We start from the raw sequence: 18,339 nt of genomic DNA, 5'->3' as shown, positions 1-18,339 counted from the left end.
TGATTTATAAGTGATTAATAAAAGAACATCTGATAACTTATCAACCATCTTACAACACATTTGTAAATCATTAGCATATATTTTTTGATAATTTATGAATTTATAGTCATGTTTTGTAAATGATTAGTTAATCATAATAACTTATAAGTGACTTAACTTTTACTGAACAAATAGAATAACTGAACGTTCTTATAGTGTTCTTATATTCTTATTAGCCTACTATAATATTAGTAAAAATAAAAAAATAAAGGTACAAATTAACTGATTTGTATTAAAACACTTAAATTACACTTATTAATAATAAAGCTATATGAAATATAAACATTTAAATGGTGGCTGTCATAAAAACTTGCCAGATGTATTCAAACATGCATTAAATATTGAAGAACATTAAAAATGATAATGAATATGTAATATGGTGCCTATATTTAGCAAAATGCTCCTCTAGAGTTAATTTTTCCAGCTGACTAACGAGTTTATGGTCACTGGATATGGTTTTTCTGCGGTAAATGTGACGTTACATGACATTCTTCACAAGCTGTTTTACTGACGTCTTTCCACGGTTGAAACACTGATTGGGCAATTCCATGTGACGATTTGGATTTCGATAAGTTGTACACGATCTTTTAACACACTTTCAGATGCTCATTCATGTTTATTTCGCACGGTAACTGGTGTTATTAAGGCGGAAGAAAAGATCATGTGCTTCTCTTGAGCTGCGCCAGAGCGATCTCACGCCACAGCGCCAAAACGGTATTTATGTTTTTGAATTTCGTAAGAAAATGGACGTAATTTGAAATCTGAGACTTTGTTTCATATCAATAGTAACAAAGCACAAAGATTATTGTGATTAATTGGATGGGATGCGTGCTACAATGTTCCATTCATTCATCATCTGAAAACAGGATGACTATCCTAATCGATTCTTGGGATTTAAGAATCGATATCGGTTCGTAAAAATGATAATCGATTAAAATCGAGAAATCAATCTTTTTTACCCAGCCCTTTTAACTAATGTTAACGAATTGGACCTTATTGTAAGAGTTCATTATGCATTCAGAAGGCCAAGCAGACACAGCTCAACAAGTCAAACAATCCAAATCATTTGGAAATGACCAAATATTGGTGATTTCAGTGTGATAGACCTTTTTTTTTTTCAAGCCAGCTATCATGTTTGTGAACCTGCTTGACCACCCAGGGCTGGTTTGAGCTGCTACTACATATCCAGTAATTGACTCTTGTTGTGCAGGTTTGATCAGACTCCAGGAGTTAATCATGGCTCCATCCAGGTATAACATCCGACTGAAGATCCGGCAGCTCCCGCTGGACACCGCAGACACCAGACCTCTGCTCAAAGAGATGAAGAGAAGCAGAGAGTTTCGCATTATCTTCGACTGCAGCCACATAATGGCGGCCCAGATCCTCAAGCAAGTGAGTCCACACTCATATCCCACGATCCCAACTCAAGTCTGTTTGAAGTTTCACTCCAGGTCCAGTGAAGCTGTGTTGGATTTGGGACCTGACGTTTTAAATTATATATGCTATATGCTTTTGCTGGAGGCAGACTGGAGATTAAACTCCACATACGTGTGAACATCTACAGTGGACCTGATGAACTATTCCCTTCAGCTGTCCTTAAAAATGTATACATGTTATTGCAAAAACAGAAGGTAACACTTTATTTTACAGTGTCCTTGTTAAATATGTTACACGTACTTACCATTGCAATAATAGTAAATTAAGCATAATTAAATGCAACTAGCCCTCAACCAAACCCTAATCCTACCCTAACCCTATAGTGAGTACATGCAGTTTATTATTATTACTCAGTACTTAAATATATAATTACACTAATGACACCTTAAAATAAAGTGTAACCAAACCCAATATTAAAATAAGTAGCATTTGAAGCAATTAGGCCATTTTTCTATTGTTTGGCACCCTTAAGAAAGGCCTGCTGGAGTGCATGGCTGTGGATTTACACGTTTTCATTTACAGGGAAACATCCACTGGTATTTTATCTTACAGAGCACCCACAGTATTTATTTTTTATTTTTTTTAGAGACATTTGTAAAAAGAAAGATACCATAAGCTTACATTTGAAATTAGGATAAACAATAGACATGCTGCTGAAAATGAAGAGTACAGTAAAAGTATTTAGTGAAGCTGCTGTAGCTCGAGCATCATGTGTTTGAAGACGCCATTTGCTTTGATGTTTCTTAGAGAGCCAAACATCAAAGGTTTGAAAGGCAACTAAAGTGTTTCTTAGTTTTGCGTACATGAAGTCTATAGCAGCACAATGAACCGGATGGTAAAATGTTCTGAAAGCCCAAAGTACACTTCAGCTTTTTGACACAAATGCTTGTTTTATGTGTACAGACAAAATCATATCCTTTCAAATAATGTGTTTGAAGTCAAAATTATGAGATAGTAATTCATAATGAGATAAAAAAAGTAAAAACTATGATGTAATAAGTCATAATTATGAGATATAAAGATAACATTATGTTAAGTCAGAATTATAAGATAGTCAATTATGACAGTCAAAATGATGACATAAATATCATAATTATTAATTTTTGTCTTAATTTGTATCTCATAATTATGTAGAATGTCATCATTTTGACTTAGTATCTCATAATTTCAGATTTCTATCTTATAATTATTACTTAGAATATCATAATTTTGACTTTTTTCCTCATAGTTATGACAGTATCTCATAATTTGAGCTTTTTATCTTATAATTATAACTTAGTGTCTCATATATTGACTTTTTTTCCTCAAAATTATTACTTAGCATCTCATAATTTCCACTTTTAATCTCGTGATTATTACTTACAATGTCATAATGTTTACTTTTTTCTCAAAATTATGACAGCACCTCATTTCAACTTTTTTATCTCATAATTATGACTTAGGATCTCATAATTTGTTTTGTTTTTTTCATAATTATGACTTCTTATCTCATAATCTCAACTTTTTTTGTCATAATTCTTATGTTGCAGAAATGGGCTTTAGAGTACAGACTATGCGTGTTTAAGTGTCTAAATACTTTTGTAGGGCCGTCATATAAACACCATTTCTTATCTTTATCAGCCTGAAATATAAATACATTGAGCAAACACCAGGATGTCAAGCAGTGAAGTATTGAAAGAAATCAGTATTTTTATACAGTATGTAGATTTAGGTGGGGCGTTCACAAACTTGTCTTTGCAACACAATAAAAGCGTGTCTGAAATCACCGCATCTGCTCTGGAGAATGTTGACCTCGGGTCAAACGGGGACTGAATATGTGTTTCATGTGTTCATATCTCAGAGAAATCCCTCTCCTAGCAGGACTTTTTTCACAGTGTCTCGAGATGTTATTTTGCGCTTCGTTTCATTCAGCTTTGACACCCCTGCATATTTCTTCCAGGTTTAACTGTAGGCGCTGTATTATTTCCCATTTGGTCATATGAAAAAGTTGTGTGATTCTCTGTGTCCCGAGTCCTGTTAATAAGCTTATTCGTGCGGTCACCTGTCTGAAACCTGTCTGAGGCTCGTTCTTCTCTGTCAGCTTCTCCTGAACTTCTGTCGCGCATGTTCTCCCCCTCAGGCCAGAGAGAAAGTGGAAATGCAATCGGACACAGAGTCTGTCTGAGACGTCTGTGGGCTAAATCCCAGGAGTCTTTAAAAGCCGGTGTGTGTGTGTGTGTGTGTGTGTGAGGGACTGGGGAATATAGAAAGTACAGGCACAGACATAGAAGGGGTTTATTTCTGCAGCCCATTGTAGGAAATGAAACAGTTTCTGACTTCTCCACAAACTTACAGTGTAGAAGAGGGAAAAAGTTCATGCATAACCTTGGGTTTTCCTCGTGGCAGATTGCATAATTAAAGCAGACATATGAACACCAAGGGAACAGTGAGCATTTGTATGAACATGTATTGAGAGGAGCTGTGACCAATAGGCCTGTATACAACAATCATTAGGGCTCTATGATTTCCACGATGCGGAAAACTCCAGGCATAAAACTGGAATTGATTGTATAATATAGTTTGGACAAATTTGGATGAATACATAAAAGAAGGGCTGTACATTTACTCAAATGGTGATATGGACTAGTCTCCCTGAATGATATGGACTCGTTCTTCGCAAAACGACTGCTGTTGAAATCGAGTCTCGGGTCTGACTTTTCTGCGTAATCGTCTACTACACACACATCATGAAGACGAGAAGTTCATCTTCAGAACTCACGAGCATTTCATCATTTCATTTGATAAAACTGTCATCAGATGCACTGAGAAACTCAAAGGGCTTCACTACAAACCACCGAAATATAAGACTTGAAGAAATTATAACAGAAATGAATTACTATTGTAAAGTAGAATGCACTTTGCAAAGATAATTAAAATATGTTTTTTAAGGATATCACACAATTTCACTCATTTTCATCCATCATATGGCGGTGTTATTTGAAAAATTGTAATAGATTATTAATTTTTTAAAGAATTTTTTAATGAATTCAATTCATTACATGCACTTTTATTATTATTAGTATTAAAATTTGATTAAATCATTAAAATGGAATCCAGAAAAATCAAACATGGAAAATTGGGTAAAAAAATAAAATGAAATTTGAGGGAAAAATCAAATGGATTTCATAGGGCCCTATTATTTTTTTTAAATAATTCTCATCTTCATGTCATTTCCAAACTCCATGTGATCTTTCCGTCAAATGTCCTCATTCACTTTTATTTTATGCAGAAGATAAATATTCTTCATATTTTGTGTTTAACAGAAGAAAGAAAGAGCACAAGGGTGACACATTTTTTTGGTGATCTTTTTGGCAGTTTTGGGTGAAGTATACCTTCACTGTAAAGCAATGAAATGATCAATAAGTTATGACAACATATGTTTTTACATTGTTTCAACTCATCAAAATAAGTTCAACTTTTTTTTTTCAAGTTTTTCATTATTCAACAATTTTTTAAGCCAGTTTAATGTAATTGAAATTTAAATTACTTAAGTAGATTGTTCTTAAACGTTTTGTCCAGTGTTGAAGGGCCCTTATCACTATGAGACATGAGCTGTTGTGCCGTATAATAGAAACACAGGCCGAGAGACGTCGATAGATCAAGAGTTGAGTAGTACTTTATAGTTCCGCTATTCTGATTCAATCTCATTTGTTGTACATTGTTTGTGTTGGCTGCCAACAATGATTGCAAATTACTCTGACATGACATAGTGACCTTTTTCTTTTTCTTTTCCTCCCCCACCCCTCCTCTTCCTCCAGGCCCAGATGATGGGGATGATGACTGAGTACTATCACTACATCTTCACCACTCTGGTAATGTACCGCGGTACTAACAGCAAATTGAATGTCATTTGTTCCTGTGCTGCTCCCACTTTATTTTTTGATGAATGGCTTTTAATTGCAGACGAGCTTTGGATCCAGTCTGCAATATCAATTTCACTTGACAAAACAGCCTTGATGGAGTTTCCTCCGCCCCGGAGTAAACATTAGCCCTTCCCTCAAGCTCAAATCAACAAAACGTCTTTGAAAAGCCTCTACAAAGGCAACAAAGTGATTGACAACTGTGCACTGCCTCTGGATTCTGACGTTCATGAAGTTTCAATTGATGCTCATGACGTTTATATTAAAAAATCACAAATTGTTTTCAGAGAAATCCTTCTGGAAATGCCAACACAACCTCTCTTGAACATGTTCCAGCGCAGTCCTTTAAAACACAGTGAGCCGCTTCACAAAGGCAGCATTGAACCACAGAAATTAGATACTCAAACATATTCAGAAATGAGAATGAGTGTTATTTTAGTGTTTTTTGTTTTATATACTATTATGGAATTCATTAATAATTTGAATTTGCTTTGATTTTTATATTTTCAACCTTCATTTTAAGTTTTAATTTTTTTTAAATTTAAAACAAATTCTATATAACATTAATTTTGATGAACATTAACACCATGAAAACTAATCAATTGTGTGTTTTTCATTAGATTATTACAATAATGAAAAATAAGTGATCACAAATCTAATGAATTGATCACTGGAAGATGCAAATGAATGTGTATATGTAACTATATAAATACAGTATATTTATTAAATAATAATTTTCAATATGTTTTTTTGAATAACGATTTTTTCTGAAGCTCTGAATTTGTTCATATATTTGGGCAGCATTTATTTATATTAAGTAAAAAAAATAGTGGTAGAACTGTTAGAAGTATTAACAGATCTTGTTCACACAAAATGCAAATGGTCATTGAATTTATCAAAGCGTAAATAGAAGTAAAATGTACACTGCATAATACATATTCATTGCATAATATGTGTGTACTAAAGGTAAAATATATGAGCAATAGTAAGCAAAGTTAGTGTAAATGGCTTTTGGCAACAAGTTTGCCTATTTGCACTTACTGTAAATAGACACTGCCTTTTTTATTTACTCTTAGCATGCAGAGCTGCTGCCAAAAAGATAAATCAAATGTTCAAAACCCAAATCAGTGCCATTTGTGCCTTTTTCTTTTTTTGCTAAAAATACCCAATCAAATTATGCATTCAGATCTAATGGTGCAACATTTTTGAGCCAAGTTGATTTTATTTGCAACTTTAACAAACAAATAAATAAATAAAAAAAATAAGTATTTGTATTTTTGTAAAAGTAAAACATGTTTGATGCTGTAGCCGAAATCACCATTAAAGTATACATTTTTACTAGGGCTGTGTATTGGCAAGAATCTGGCGATACGATACGTATCACGATACATGGGTCACGATTCAATATATTGCAATATATTTCGATACTGTGCATAAGGCGATATATTGGGATTTTTTTTAAGTAGGACTATAATTTTAGAAAAAATAATATTTAAAACATATTTAAAAAAAAAGACATGATGTGCATAAAAGTCAAAGAAGTTTACTTTAGGTAAACAATTCAGTTCACAGAAAATCAGACTGCCAGTTTGGTATTGTGGTTCACAGGTTCTTAGTGAGCAATTTTTTATATTTCTCAAGTAGGCCATAATAAAAGAAAATACATAGCCCCTGTCACAATACAAAACAACAACGTGAACTGGACGAAAATGAATGAAAGTGAACAAAATGAATGTGTCATATAGGCCTATTGAAATCAAGTTTTTATGTGATAAAAGATTTTAATAGAACTGGACGCGCGAATGAGGCGAATTAGCGTCTGCCGCGCTAATTCGCCTCATTCGCGCCACAGGACCTCCAGACGCGCGTAAACGCGTCTTTGCATTAACTTAACATTGAAATCACTCGCGCCAGACGCTCTATTCGCGTTTGGTGTGAACGCAGCTTCACGGTGCGCGTCCACTACAGCTGCAAAACTACGCTCGGTGCCGCTGGCAACGCTGTAACGTCTCCGCTTTGGGGTGTGTCTGTTACGAGTGTGTTTGTTTTTTTCAACACACGGACAGTATAATCATCATGCACGCGATTACATTTAGAAATAGACAAGCTTTGTTTCCAAATGCACCAAGCAAAGATCCTTTCAATTTTATAAACCCAGCCAATATAACAATAAACACATCCAAAATAAAATCTTTAACATATAAACAACTGCAAAGCGTCTAATTTGTAAACAAAATGATTTACGCACTAAATCCATCATAAACTGCCGACCGCGTTTTTCGCTTTATATTTGCATAAAGTCGAGAACTGCCCAACCTTTTGACGCTCTCAACGCTTTCTCCGGTCCGCTGTCAATCCCAAAATGCACTGCTGAGCGTGAAGCTCGACTTCCATAGGAATGAATTGAAAACGCTTGCTCCACTCGCTCCGTGCCAGTGGACACGCACCGTTCGGCGAGCCTTTTAAACAACATAAACGTGAACCACCGTCTTACCATGAACCACCGTCTTTAAAAAAAAAAAAAATCGATATTGCGTTTTTGAAAATCGATACAGTATTGCAAAATAAAATATCGCGATACTCATGTGTATCGATTTTTTCTTACACCCCTAATGTTTACATATATTTAACATCATGTTTTCTAATTAGTAACGGAGGCTTGGACACAAGTTGTGAACTAGCGATGGAAGATGTTTTTCTGAATCCCTGGAGTAAGAAAGTAGCTCAACAATTCACACATGAGGGTTTTTGGGACAGCTCCTGGATTTTCTTTACCTCTTTACATTTTTGTGTAACCACAATAATCACACTAGGATCATGACACTCTTCCTGGTGTGAGACTGAGTCTGGATATGAACCCAGGTTTGTTCTGTGTTCATGCCGTGTCTTTCTAGGCAAACAACACTATCCTGTGGGAATGAAATACTGATTTTATTGTTGTTATTTTATCATTCCCGACAATATTATTAATTTTGATTCAGATGATCTACTAAATCAGGAAAAGTCAACAGTAATGTATTTACGATAATAGTTAATAATTCCTGTTTCCGCACCTCTAAAAAGTCTTTAGGGCTAATTCATCTATTAAGGCACTTCGGTCAATTTTTGACTATAACAGCGTGTCTTAAAGGAGTAGTTCACTTCAAAATTAAAATGTCCACCACCCCCACGTCATCCAGGATGTTCATGTCTTTCTTTCCTCAGTCGAAAAGAAATTAATGTTTTTGAGGAAAACATTCCAGGATTTTTCTCCATATGTGACCCTGGATCACAAAAGCAGTCACAAGTCGCACAAGTATATTTGTGGCAATAGCCAGCATGGGTCAAAATTATCGATTTTTCTTTTATGCCAAAAATCATTAGGATATTAAGTAAAGATCATGTTCCATGAAGATATTTTGTAAATGTTTTACTGTAAATTTATAAAACGTTTATTTTTGTGAGTGAATGCAGCACAATCGCCAACATAAATGAACAACTTTAAAGGCGATTTTCTCAATGTTTTGTTTTTTTGTACCCTCAGATTCCAGATTTTCAATAGTTGTATCTCAGCTAAATATTGTCCTATCCTAACAAACCACACATCAATGGAAAGCTACACGATCCCAGCAGAGGAATAAGAGTCTTATCTACACAAACCATCAGTCACAACAAAAATAAACATTTATATACTTTTAATCACAAATCGTCTTGCAATAGCTCTGCGATACGCCACGCATTACGTAATCAGGTAAGGTCACACGTGTTCCGGTTTATATATGTAAGGTAGGGCAAAAATCTCAAATCGTGGCGCTAACCACGAGGCTATCGGCACTGACAGGAATCTGACATATTTGTCATATTATTGAGTATTTATCAAGTTCAATCAATCAGACTGTGTTTAATATAAGGGGAGTTGCCCAGTGTGTTTTGGTGTTGCCAAACAATGATGTTTGTTAAGACTCCATCATCTGAGACATAATAAAACGAACAATGCGGCTATTCACATAATGTTTTTTTTTTTTTTTTTTACAATAATCCAATTAAAATTCAGCTACATTCGAAGCATTTGAGCATCAGTCATGGCTAATACACTAATGCCACATTGATACAGTAAAACATTAAGATAGAACCCATTAAAACAGACTTCCATTCACATTTAAGCAGAAATCTATTGTGCTACAGCTCAAAAAGTGGTGTTTCTTGGGGCAAGGCTTTTTCTGCATGTGCTTTTCCTGCTCCTCTTCCAGCAGCTCCAGCCCCACAGGGTGTTAATGAAATAGTCTATTATGTTCTACTACATCTCTTTTCCGCCCCCACCTTCCCAACATGTTTGGCAATATGTAGGATGGTACAAGAAACGGAGTGACTGTTCTCAGAATAACACTCCAGACACTAGCATGCGTACAGTGTGGGTGTGTGTTAGTATTGTTCTAGAGCGTTAATTAGCCTCAGCACATTACGGGACATCCTTTCAATGAACATGGTCTTGCTCATTTTGCCTTTCATTCTCAGCTTTACAGAACCCTGTGTTAGATGGCCGTGCCTTCTCGCTATCGCTTTGACCTCAGACGAAAAGATCTCGATTAATGTACACTTAATCTTAATGCTATTTTCCACCCCAGCAATTTAATTGTCAGACTATTTCATCCTACGTCATTGCTTTGAGAATGTGAAATTCGGATTCCTTTTTGAAGAATCCACACTTTAAAAAATCATTGAATGCCCAGACACAGTAATGCATTTCAGAGCGGTGTGAAGTGTTTACGGTTCAATTCGCTGGATGGGAGCAATGAAGACAGGATTACAGAGCAAATAACTGTTTCAATCAGCTATTGTGTGGATGACTCCTGGCTCACTGTCTATGATATCAAACACGCTGGCAAAGAGGTGTACGTCCTACTATGCTTCATCTGGATGTACCCAGGCGGCCTGGAAAAGCATGGTATTATCCTTAATCTCTTTTATTTTTGCTCTGTCTATCTTCTTTTCACCCCCCCTCTCTATCTCCTGCTTTTATTAAGGGACAAAGAGACAAGAAGCCTCTCACCCAGCAACAATGAAGCTCGATTCAGGACGGTTAAATGATATCTTTTCTCTCTCTCGCTCTTCCTCTAGGATCTCATGGCCATAAACCTGGAGCCGTACCGCTTCTGTGGCGTCAATATGACCGGCTTCCGCATCCTAAACGTGGAAAATCCTCAGGTTGCCACTATTGTGGAGAAGTGGTCCCTTGAGAAGCAGATTCCCCCCAAACCAGACTCCGGTCTCCTGGAAGGGATCATGACGGTATGCTTCCATTTTCTCCCTGAATGTCACTGCCAGCTAACCACAAATTAAATGCCAAATTAAACAATGACACAAAAGCTTGGAATAGGTTCCAGTTTCACTGTATCCAATCGAATCCATAGCCACAGTTATTCAGTTAATCCATAGTCTTAAAAATAACCTTTATAGGAGCTATTTCTTCCTTAATGTATTCCAAGACTGAACTGTTTCAGATGGATTAGATGTCTGTAATAAAAATAAGTACCGTGGTCGAAAGCAATATGCTGATACTCGAATACAGTATCTACTTTTTGGCTAGGTAATAGAATCCTTTAGATTGCAGCAGTTCTGATTTAATCATCCCATACGCTGCCATTGTTGAATACCATAATGTCATAAAGACTAGTTTCAACTGTATGGCTTCTGTGATTATCTATTAATCTATTTCACAGCAGTTCAAATACTCCCACACCATGCTGTAGAATTTCTGATTATTTTGATGTAGAGGAGGACTGTTATTATAGGAAAAAAATGCTTTCAGTGCCACCATTTCATTGCTTCCACAAAATGGATTTGTGCTTCATATATACAGTTTATATATCAGTGTTTCCTACAGGATTTTGTGAAACTGGTGGGTGGACCTCGGTAATTTGTAAATCTGGTGCACTTTTGAGAGTTCAAAATGAAGAGCTCCAAACCATATTCAGTGTGCAAATTGAACAAAGAAAAAGTCAGTGCATTGACTTGTATCTGAACTTTCAAGGGGACTCAGACCTCTTTTTATCTGTGACAAAGTGTCTCAGTCTACATTACGCTACATACTACAACTAATAATAATAATAATAATAAATTATTCCTATGACAGTAATAGCCATATATTGCAGCGGCGCAGATGGTACTAAGGACGGGGGGGACATGACCCCCCCACATTCATAGTGACCCGATCCGTCCCCCGCCCTCACTATCCCTACGAAAGGCGACAAAAATCGGTAAAACAGAGGATTAACCAGTGTTTTCGCTATGTACATTAGCCAAAGTAGTGTCCCGGCCCGCCGCTGCTTCAGAATCGGGTCGGGGCAGACGCAGGCTGACACATAATAATAATCTACACGGTCACCATTACTTTGTACCCACGTTCTCACTACACGCTGTTCTGTTGTCAGTAAACACACGATGCCACCGACGTTTACACTCTCTCTCTGTGTGTGTGCTACGACTCCTGAGTTACGCCGGGGTCCTATGAGGAGCTGGTAGCTGCCTCAATCGTGCCTGTAGGAGCGGTAACCATAGTGATCATATACCATCTATGACTGAGCTGAGTCGGTGATTTTCTGAACTGAAAAAAAATCGACTGTATAAATGCCACATAAAGGCAATGAAGAGACAAAAAACAATCACCTCGTTTTTTTTCAAAAACCAAACAATGTAAGTATCCTATGCCTGTTGACTTTCCCAGATGTGGCAGATTAGATTTGTTAAGGGGAATAGCTACGTTATGGGTGCGTTCACACCGGACGCGAATAGCGCGTCAGGCGCGAGTGATTTCAATGTAAAGTCAATGCAAAGACGCGTTACGCGCGTAAAAATTCCTGCGGCGCGAGTGAGGCGTAGAGCGCGGCGCGGTAGAGTAAGTCTGTATTGTGTATTGTATTGTAAGTCTGACAATAATGGCAAGAAGGCTTTTGCACTTAGCAAACACAGCAAAATGTGGAGACCATAACTATGCATTTAGGTGAGTGGACAGAGGCAAATAATGAATGAACACAAAAAGAATGGTTGGATAAATCAAACAATTTATCGTCGTCAGGAAATAATGTTTTATCTTATTTAACCCATTGTATTGTATAAATTGACTGAGGTATGTTCACTGTCGTGTAAGCCACTATAAAAATAATTATAATAAGTAAATTTGTGTGGTGCAAGGTTTATGCAAACAACAAATAAAGGCCTACATAAACTTTTGACATCCTCTTATAGCAGGAAATCATGTTTTTTTTGTTTTGTTTTTATTATTGTACGGAGCAACGGAGGATATAGATTCTTAAATTATGGGCTATGAAAACCATTTCTTAATATGTCATACATCATTTGAAAGATATTTATAATCTATAAATTGCAACAAACTTGTAATTAACACTTAAATGTGACATTTTGAGTTATTCTTAGATATTTGAAATAGTTTTAGCCATTAATTCTCAGGAATATGTTGTATTTCACATTGTTGTGAAATTCTATAGAGGTATAGAGGGTTAACTGAAATTATAAGATTTAAAATGTTGTCCTCCTGGCCTGCAGGGAATTTCTGATGACAGTAAGGCAGGCCCTAGTCAGTCAAGTGAGGATCTGCAGGAGGGGAGCCACAGTTAAAAAAAAACAGCATGAGGAAGGAGAGACAGTAGAATTCATAATGATAGACTTTGTATGCTGAGATAAGCAAATGTTTAAATTAAACATACTTTGCTGAAGACATGAAGTTTTGGTGGGTGATTGGCGTACTAGTCAAATAACAGTCTGATCATGCATTGCTAGTGGTGATCAGGTAGACCTTTGTTTACCTTTGTTCATTGTTGTTTATCCATGATTTCAAATAAGAATCCCCCAATGGCTTTTTAGTGCAAATCATTAGCCCAAATTACACAAAGTAACTAGGCTACTTGAGCACTAGTTAAAGCCCAAATTACGCAAAATAACAAATTGAGTTTAAATCATTTGCTGACAGCTTGGTCCCCCCCAGTTAAAAAATTCTATCTGCACCACTGATATATTGTAAAACAAATGCACTGAAAAAAAAAAAAAAATGGATTAATTTCTGTAAGTGCAAGAGATAAACCTGTGAGCTTTTGTTTTGACAGAAACTGCAGTTGAGCTTTTATTTTGGTGGAAAACAAGTTTACAAACATGTCTCGTTACAAATCTTGTGAAATGCTGTAACCGTCAACTATGCAAATGTGAAAATAACGCACGCTAAACTCGGCACATGCTCAGATGGAGTTCACTGCATTCATTCACTGTGAACTGAGACGCAGAGCTGATCACGTGCTGATCAAACAGACTATCTTTTGCGATTTAATAAAGACACAAAGATTTTAAATTAAAGATTTTTCGATTTTAGTTTGTTTGACAGCAATGGTGCAAAACACGACATTAAAGAGCTTTTATGTTATTATTTATGGTAGAAGTTGATATTCTATATTCACAGTCTAGTTAATGAATAGGAAGCACTGAAATCTATTTGTGACAGTCAATGCTGATATTGTGGCGGATAAATCAATGTATGGAAAACACTGTCTATTAAGACAGACTGCTTTATTTCTTTTGTGCAAGGTTGAAAACCCTGGAATAGGTGGTGCTATTGCATCTGGAACAGCTAAAAAGACTGATGTGAGGCATATATATCCTGCCCACATCCATCTGTTTGTTGAATGTTTAAATACAGTCCATTGAAACCACTAAATTTGTCCACGGTTTAGCCAGTCCAGCTATCGACTGAAAATACTTCTCCATCTGGTCTCATATTCCCAACACTCTCTTAATACCCACAGCTGTCATATCACAACAACTTTTTGCCTAGTTACACGAAGCCAATGGCGAGGTCGATATAAAGGACATCTGAATGAATGCCCACCTTTCCGGCAGACATGCTCGATCTAGAGCAGCTCACATTGCCTGAACAATGGACACACTTCAAGCCCTCATCCCTCCAGGAGATTGTTACAATAGGATGTGTTAGAGACTGAGCAAGTGGATGGGATACAATTTATTTACTTGCTTGTCATTCATTGTCAAGTCAAGTCAAGTCATCTTCATTTACAGTATATAGCGCTTTTAACAATGTAGATTGTTTCAAAGCAGCTTTACAGAGATAAACATATAATTTAAGGTAACAGAAATTGTTTTGGCTTTATAGCGGTTCTTTAATAAAGTTATTTTCCAGCTAAAGTTAGTTTTGATTGATTCGCTTCCGTCGCAACATTCATTTGTTATTAAATTAGGGGCCGCTAAGACGACACCATCCTCTCTACACAGACTTTAAACGCGAACCTGTGAGAAACGCTGATGGCGTTCACATGCGCATTAAGAATTGGTTCTATAGTTAAGTGCGTTTGAATATATGTGCGCAGGTTTGTAATTCCCTACAAACCAAGCCTAAACAAAGTACTGGTCTGTCCTTATACATTTCAGATACAGAATTTAATTTTATTTTATCACTTCGGGGTAGGTACGCAAAACGAATTTTCCCGAAAATGCTTTATCTGGAGTGGTAAAGGGATCCTCCATAGGGAGAGACTAGTTGGCACTTCAGGACTGTGTTGGATCGGGTTCAGGCGAAGGTCCTTCGTCAGATCTGGATACGGCCTGGATCCGGCAGGCTGCGGGAAAACCTCGGGATAAACAAAGACACTAAAATTAGCGTAGATGCCATTCTTCTTATGATGTAACGAGTACATCAGGATTTATGGGAATTGTTCCCGGTTCCGGCTGACCTAATCTATGCATCCTAACATTGAATTATAGAAGTCTATAATGTGTTATGTGTTTGCTAGGTCAAAGAGATGTGTCTTTAGTCTAGCTTTGAACTGACAGAGTGTGTCTGCTTCCCGGACAATGGTAGGAAGACTGTTCCAAAGAACTCTTGTCCAAAGTCTTTGCTGGAAAAATGAGTTGCTTTATTGCTGGTGACAGTAGCAAAGTTGGAAATATAATATTGTTGAATATATTGAGTGTTTTGGTTCTTTCATGGGTCATCAGAGGCAGTAGACAAACATTATTGTGTTATTCTTGTGCATATCGATTTCCAGAAGGTAAATGTCAGGGGTGTCCAGTCCTGCTCCTGAAGGGAAAACGATCTGCAGAGTTTACCTCCAGCTTGCCCCAACACACCTGCCTGGAGATTTCTAGCAATCCTTAACGAGCCATTTACAACAGGAACAATCACTATAAAGATAACTACAACTATATTTGCGTCCACACCGACGAATGATAATGGTCTGTTTATTCTAAGCCCGTGCGCTGCGGTTTCAAAGTGTGTACAACGTCATTGAACATGTGTTTGCTGTTATTGTTGCATTTATATGGCTTTAACCAGCAGATGTCCTCGGCATGCTGTGTTTTGAGTGAAGCTAGTGTAATCGAGCTAATAATCTAACAGTGAATTTAGCTGAGGTAGTCAACATAGTGGAATAAAAACAACACCTAACGTTAGTCTTTTTCACCGCAACTTGAAAGGAAGCAAGGCAACGTTGTCGAAACAAACGCCGCATACCTGAGGTAATACTTCTCACCATTTATTCAGAGGGTATGAACGATTGTTTTCCACATCCATTTTCTTGAAAAGGAGGCTTGACTTGTCAAACAGTGGTGGATTTTTTCTGGACCTCCATGATTAGCTTCTCCGCAATGTCGTCTGCCATTTTAAATTAGAATGGATTCTGATTGGCTGTCAGAGTTTTATTGTTCAGCAGCTGGAAAAAAAAATCGTTCCGAAAATGATCCCAACAATATCAATTTTGCGATATTTTTTCTATATTGTTATCGTTATAGCTGTGGTTTGAACTCTGCTATTCTTTAATATTGAAAAAGATTTTTAGAACTATATCTTTATCGTCATCGTCCTTGGTGTGAACTGGCCTTAAGGCCTTCATTACCTGGTTCAGGCGTGTTTTAATTGGGGTTGGAGATAAACACTGCAGGACAATAACCTTCCAAGAGCAGAACTGGACACCCGTAGACCCTGTAGAGCAGGGATGGGCAACTTCAGTCACTGTCCTGAGGAGTTTAGCTCCAACCCTGAGACAAACTCACCTGTCTGTAGCTTTATAGTAATTCGGAAGTTCTTGACTAGCTTGTTCAGGTGTGTTAGATCCGGGTTGGAGTGAAACTCTGCCGGACAGTGGCCCTCTAGGACCAAAGTTGCTCATCCCAAATGTAGAGGGAATGTTAAAGAGTGTGAACAGAAACGGCTTGAAGAGGGTTGGAGAGCAGATATATTTTTGCCTCAAGGCACAGTAGATGTTAAGGTTTTTTGATGATCTGAGCTTGGGGGATCAAAAACCTTGGTCAGATTGGTGAGGTACAAAGTTTTATTCTGCACCCAGCATTACTCCTGGAATTGGTGAAGATAAATATTATCCATCTTTCAAAGTTAAAACAGCCATGTAGGGGAATACACTGTGAACTTTTTTGGAATATGCTATTTGCAGATAGTTTGCCAACTTAGACATATGTCCTGCTTCATTTATCTACATTTCTAATCAAACACACCTGCCTGTAATATTCAAGTAATCCTGGAGACTTTGGTTTGATTTTTCAATTTGTATTTATTTTTTATTAGGGAGGACAGTAGCTCTAAAATACTGGCATTGCCCATCCATGTCCTAAAGTATGGTTCTGAGTAAAGGTCTTCTCATTTCTCCATTTCTCATTTCTGCCCACCTCGGTTGGGAATCAAGGTAGAGTGTATTTAGCCTTTTCATTCAGTTTAGAGGTTTAAAGAAATGCTTTGGCAGTGTCTTGAGCTTACAGCAGACTAGAAAACATTGTAATGAAAAGAGAAGGAGAACAGACTTAAGGAAGTTTTGTTTGATAAACCTCATGTTTAGCTGTAGCCTGTTTGCTGTAGATTGAGTGCATCTCAATGAGAACCTGTTGTGGGATTTGGCTCAGAAGTATGACTTGGTCATGCAGAGGTTATGGAAAGAGATTGACTCCAGTCTAAGTGGTTACCGAAGCTAAGATTCTCCTGTTGTTGTCTTGTGCTGTTCTTCCTTGATGGACTCGGCCGATAGATTCCCTTTTCTTCATCCATCAAAGTCAGGGCTCCAGAATAGCTCCACCAAATTATACAGAAACTAATAATGACCACTATATTGCTGTTGTGTTTCACAAATAAGTGTAGTTATTAGTATTGTATTACATTATTTGTACTGTATAATGAAAGTGGTTATTGGATAGGAAAGCTGAGTTTGAGTTGCAGTGCAGATTTAAATTTACTCATTAACAAGTTTAGCATCTGTGTGAAGTGTAAACATTTACATTTGGGTAAAAGAAAAAGAAAAGAAAGATTCTTATTGTGCGACTGAATTGAGACTCTGTAGCTCTTCATTCTACGTTGTATTTGCTCATTGAAATTCACAACTGTTCTTCCATAGTTTCATACATGTGAAGATCATGGTAATAGCAAGTAAAACTATGCACAACTCTTCACAATCAAAGTAAAAAAAAAAAAAAATGTTTTCTAGTAAACTATAGTATTAGTTATGGTAAGCATTAGCCTACCCACATAATTAGTATACATATAAATATAGCACACAAAAACAGCCACGGCTTCACAACAAAACCCAGCAGCTCCACGTTTGGAGTGTTTGCAGTTTGATGTTTCTAATACTCAACAGAAATAGCAGCGCATAATAAAAGAGAGTTGGGCTACTTTTTAGCTAACAAAACGTAGTCACACTACCATGAAGAATGGTCACAATGGTCAGTGTAACACAGTTCGTTGTTATGGGAAGAAGGAAGCGGGAACCGGAGAACATTTAAAGACTTTAATGACATAAAATAAATCAACAACAAAACGAAAGTAAAAGACAGCAGCCCCTCACGGACGACTGCTGTCACATAATAAAACATAAAAACCACAACATAAGTCCAGGCCAGTCCTCTCTCGCTCCTCCTTTATGCTTCCGCTCCTCCGTGAGAGACGTGAGACCGGTGCGTCTCA

General features: G+C 37.0%; 2 protein-coding genes across 2 annotated transcripts in view; both read left to right on the top strand.

Annotated features, from left to right (window-relative positions):
* The window catches only part of LOC308704148 (NLR family CARD domain-containing protein 3-like), a 1,230,758-nt gene that overhangs the window by 804,314 nt on the left and 408,105 nt on the right, over positions 1-18,339 (top strand). The gene's annotated exons all lie outside the window — the stretch shown is intronic.
* The window catches only part of grik3 (glutamate ionotropic receptor kainate type subunit 3), a 183,570-nt gene that overhangs the window by 71,382 nt on the left and 93,849 nt on the right, over positions 1-18,339 (top strand). Inside the window, exons 4-6 of the mRNA XM_081389070.1 lie at positions 1,250-1,431; positions 5,274-5,327; positions 10,473-10,643. Coding sequence (XP_081245196.1) covers positions 1,250-1,431; positions 5,274-5,327; positions 10,473-10,643 — 407 coding nt within the window. The remainder of the gene's footprint in view (positions 1-1,249; positions 1,432-5,273; positions 5,328-10,472; positions 10,644-18,339) is intronic.

The sequence above is a fragment of the Scardinius erythrophthalmus genome (genome assembly GCF_964197995.2).
Source record: "Scardinius erythrophthalmus genome assembly, chromosome: 16".
NCBI lineage: Eukaryota > Metazoa > Chordata > Actinopteri > Cypriniformes > Leuciscidae > Scardinius > Scardinius erythrophthalmus.
The sequence above is the reverse complement of the archived record's forward strand: the minus strand, read 5'-3'. Positions and strand labels throughout refer to the sequence as shown.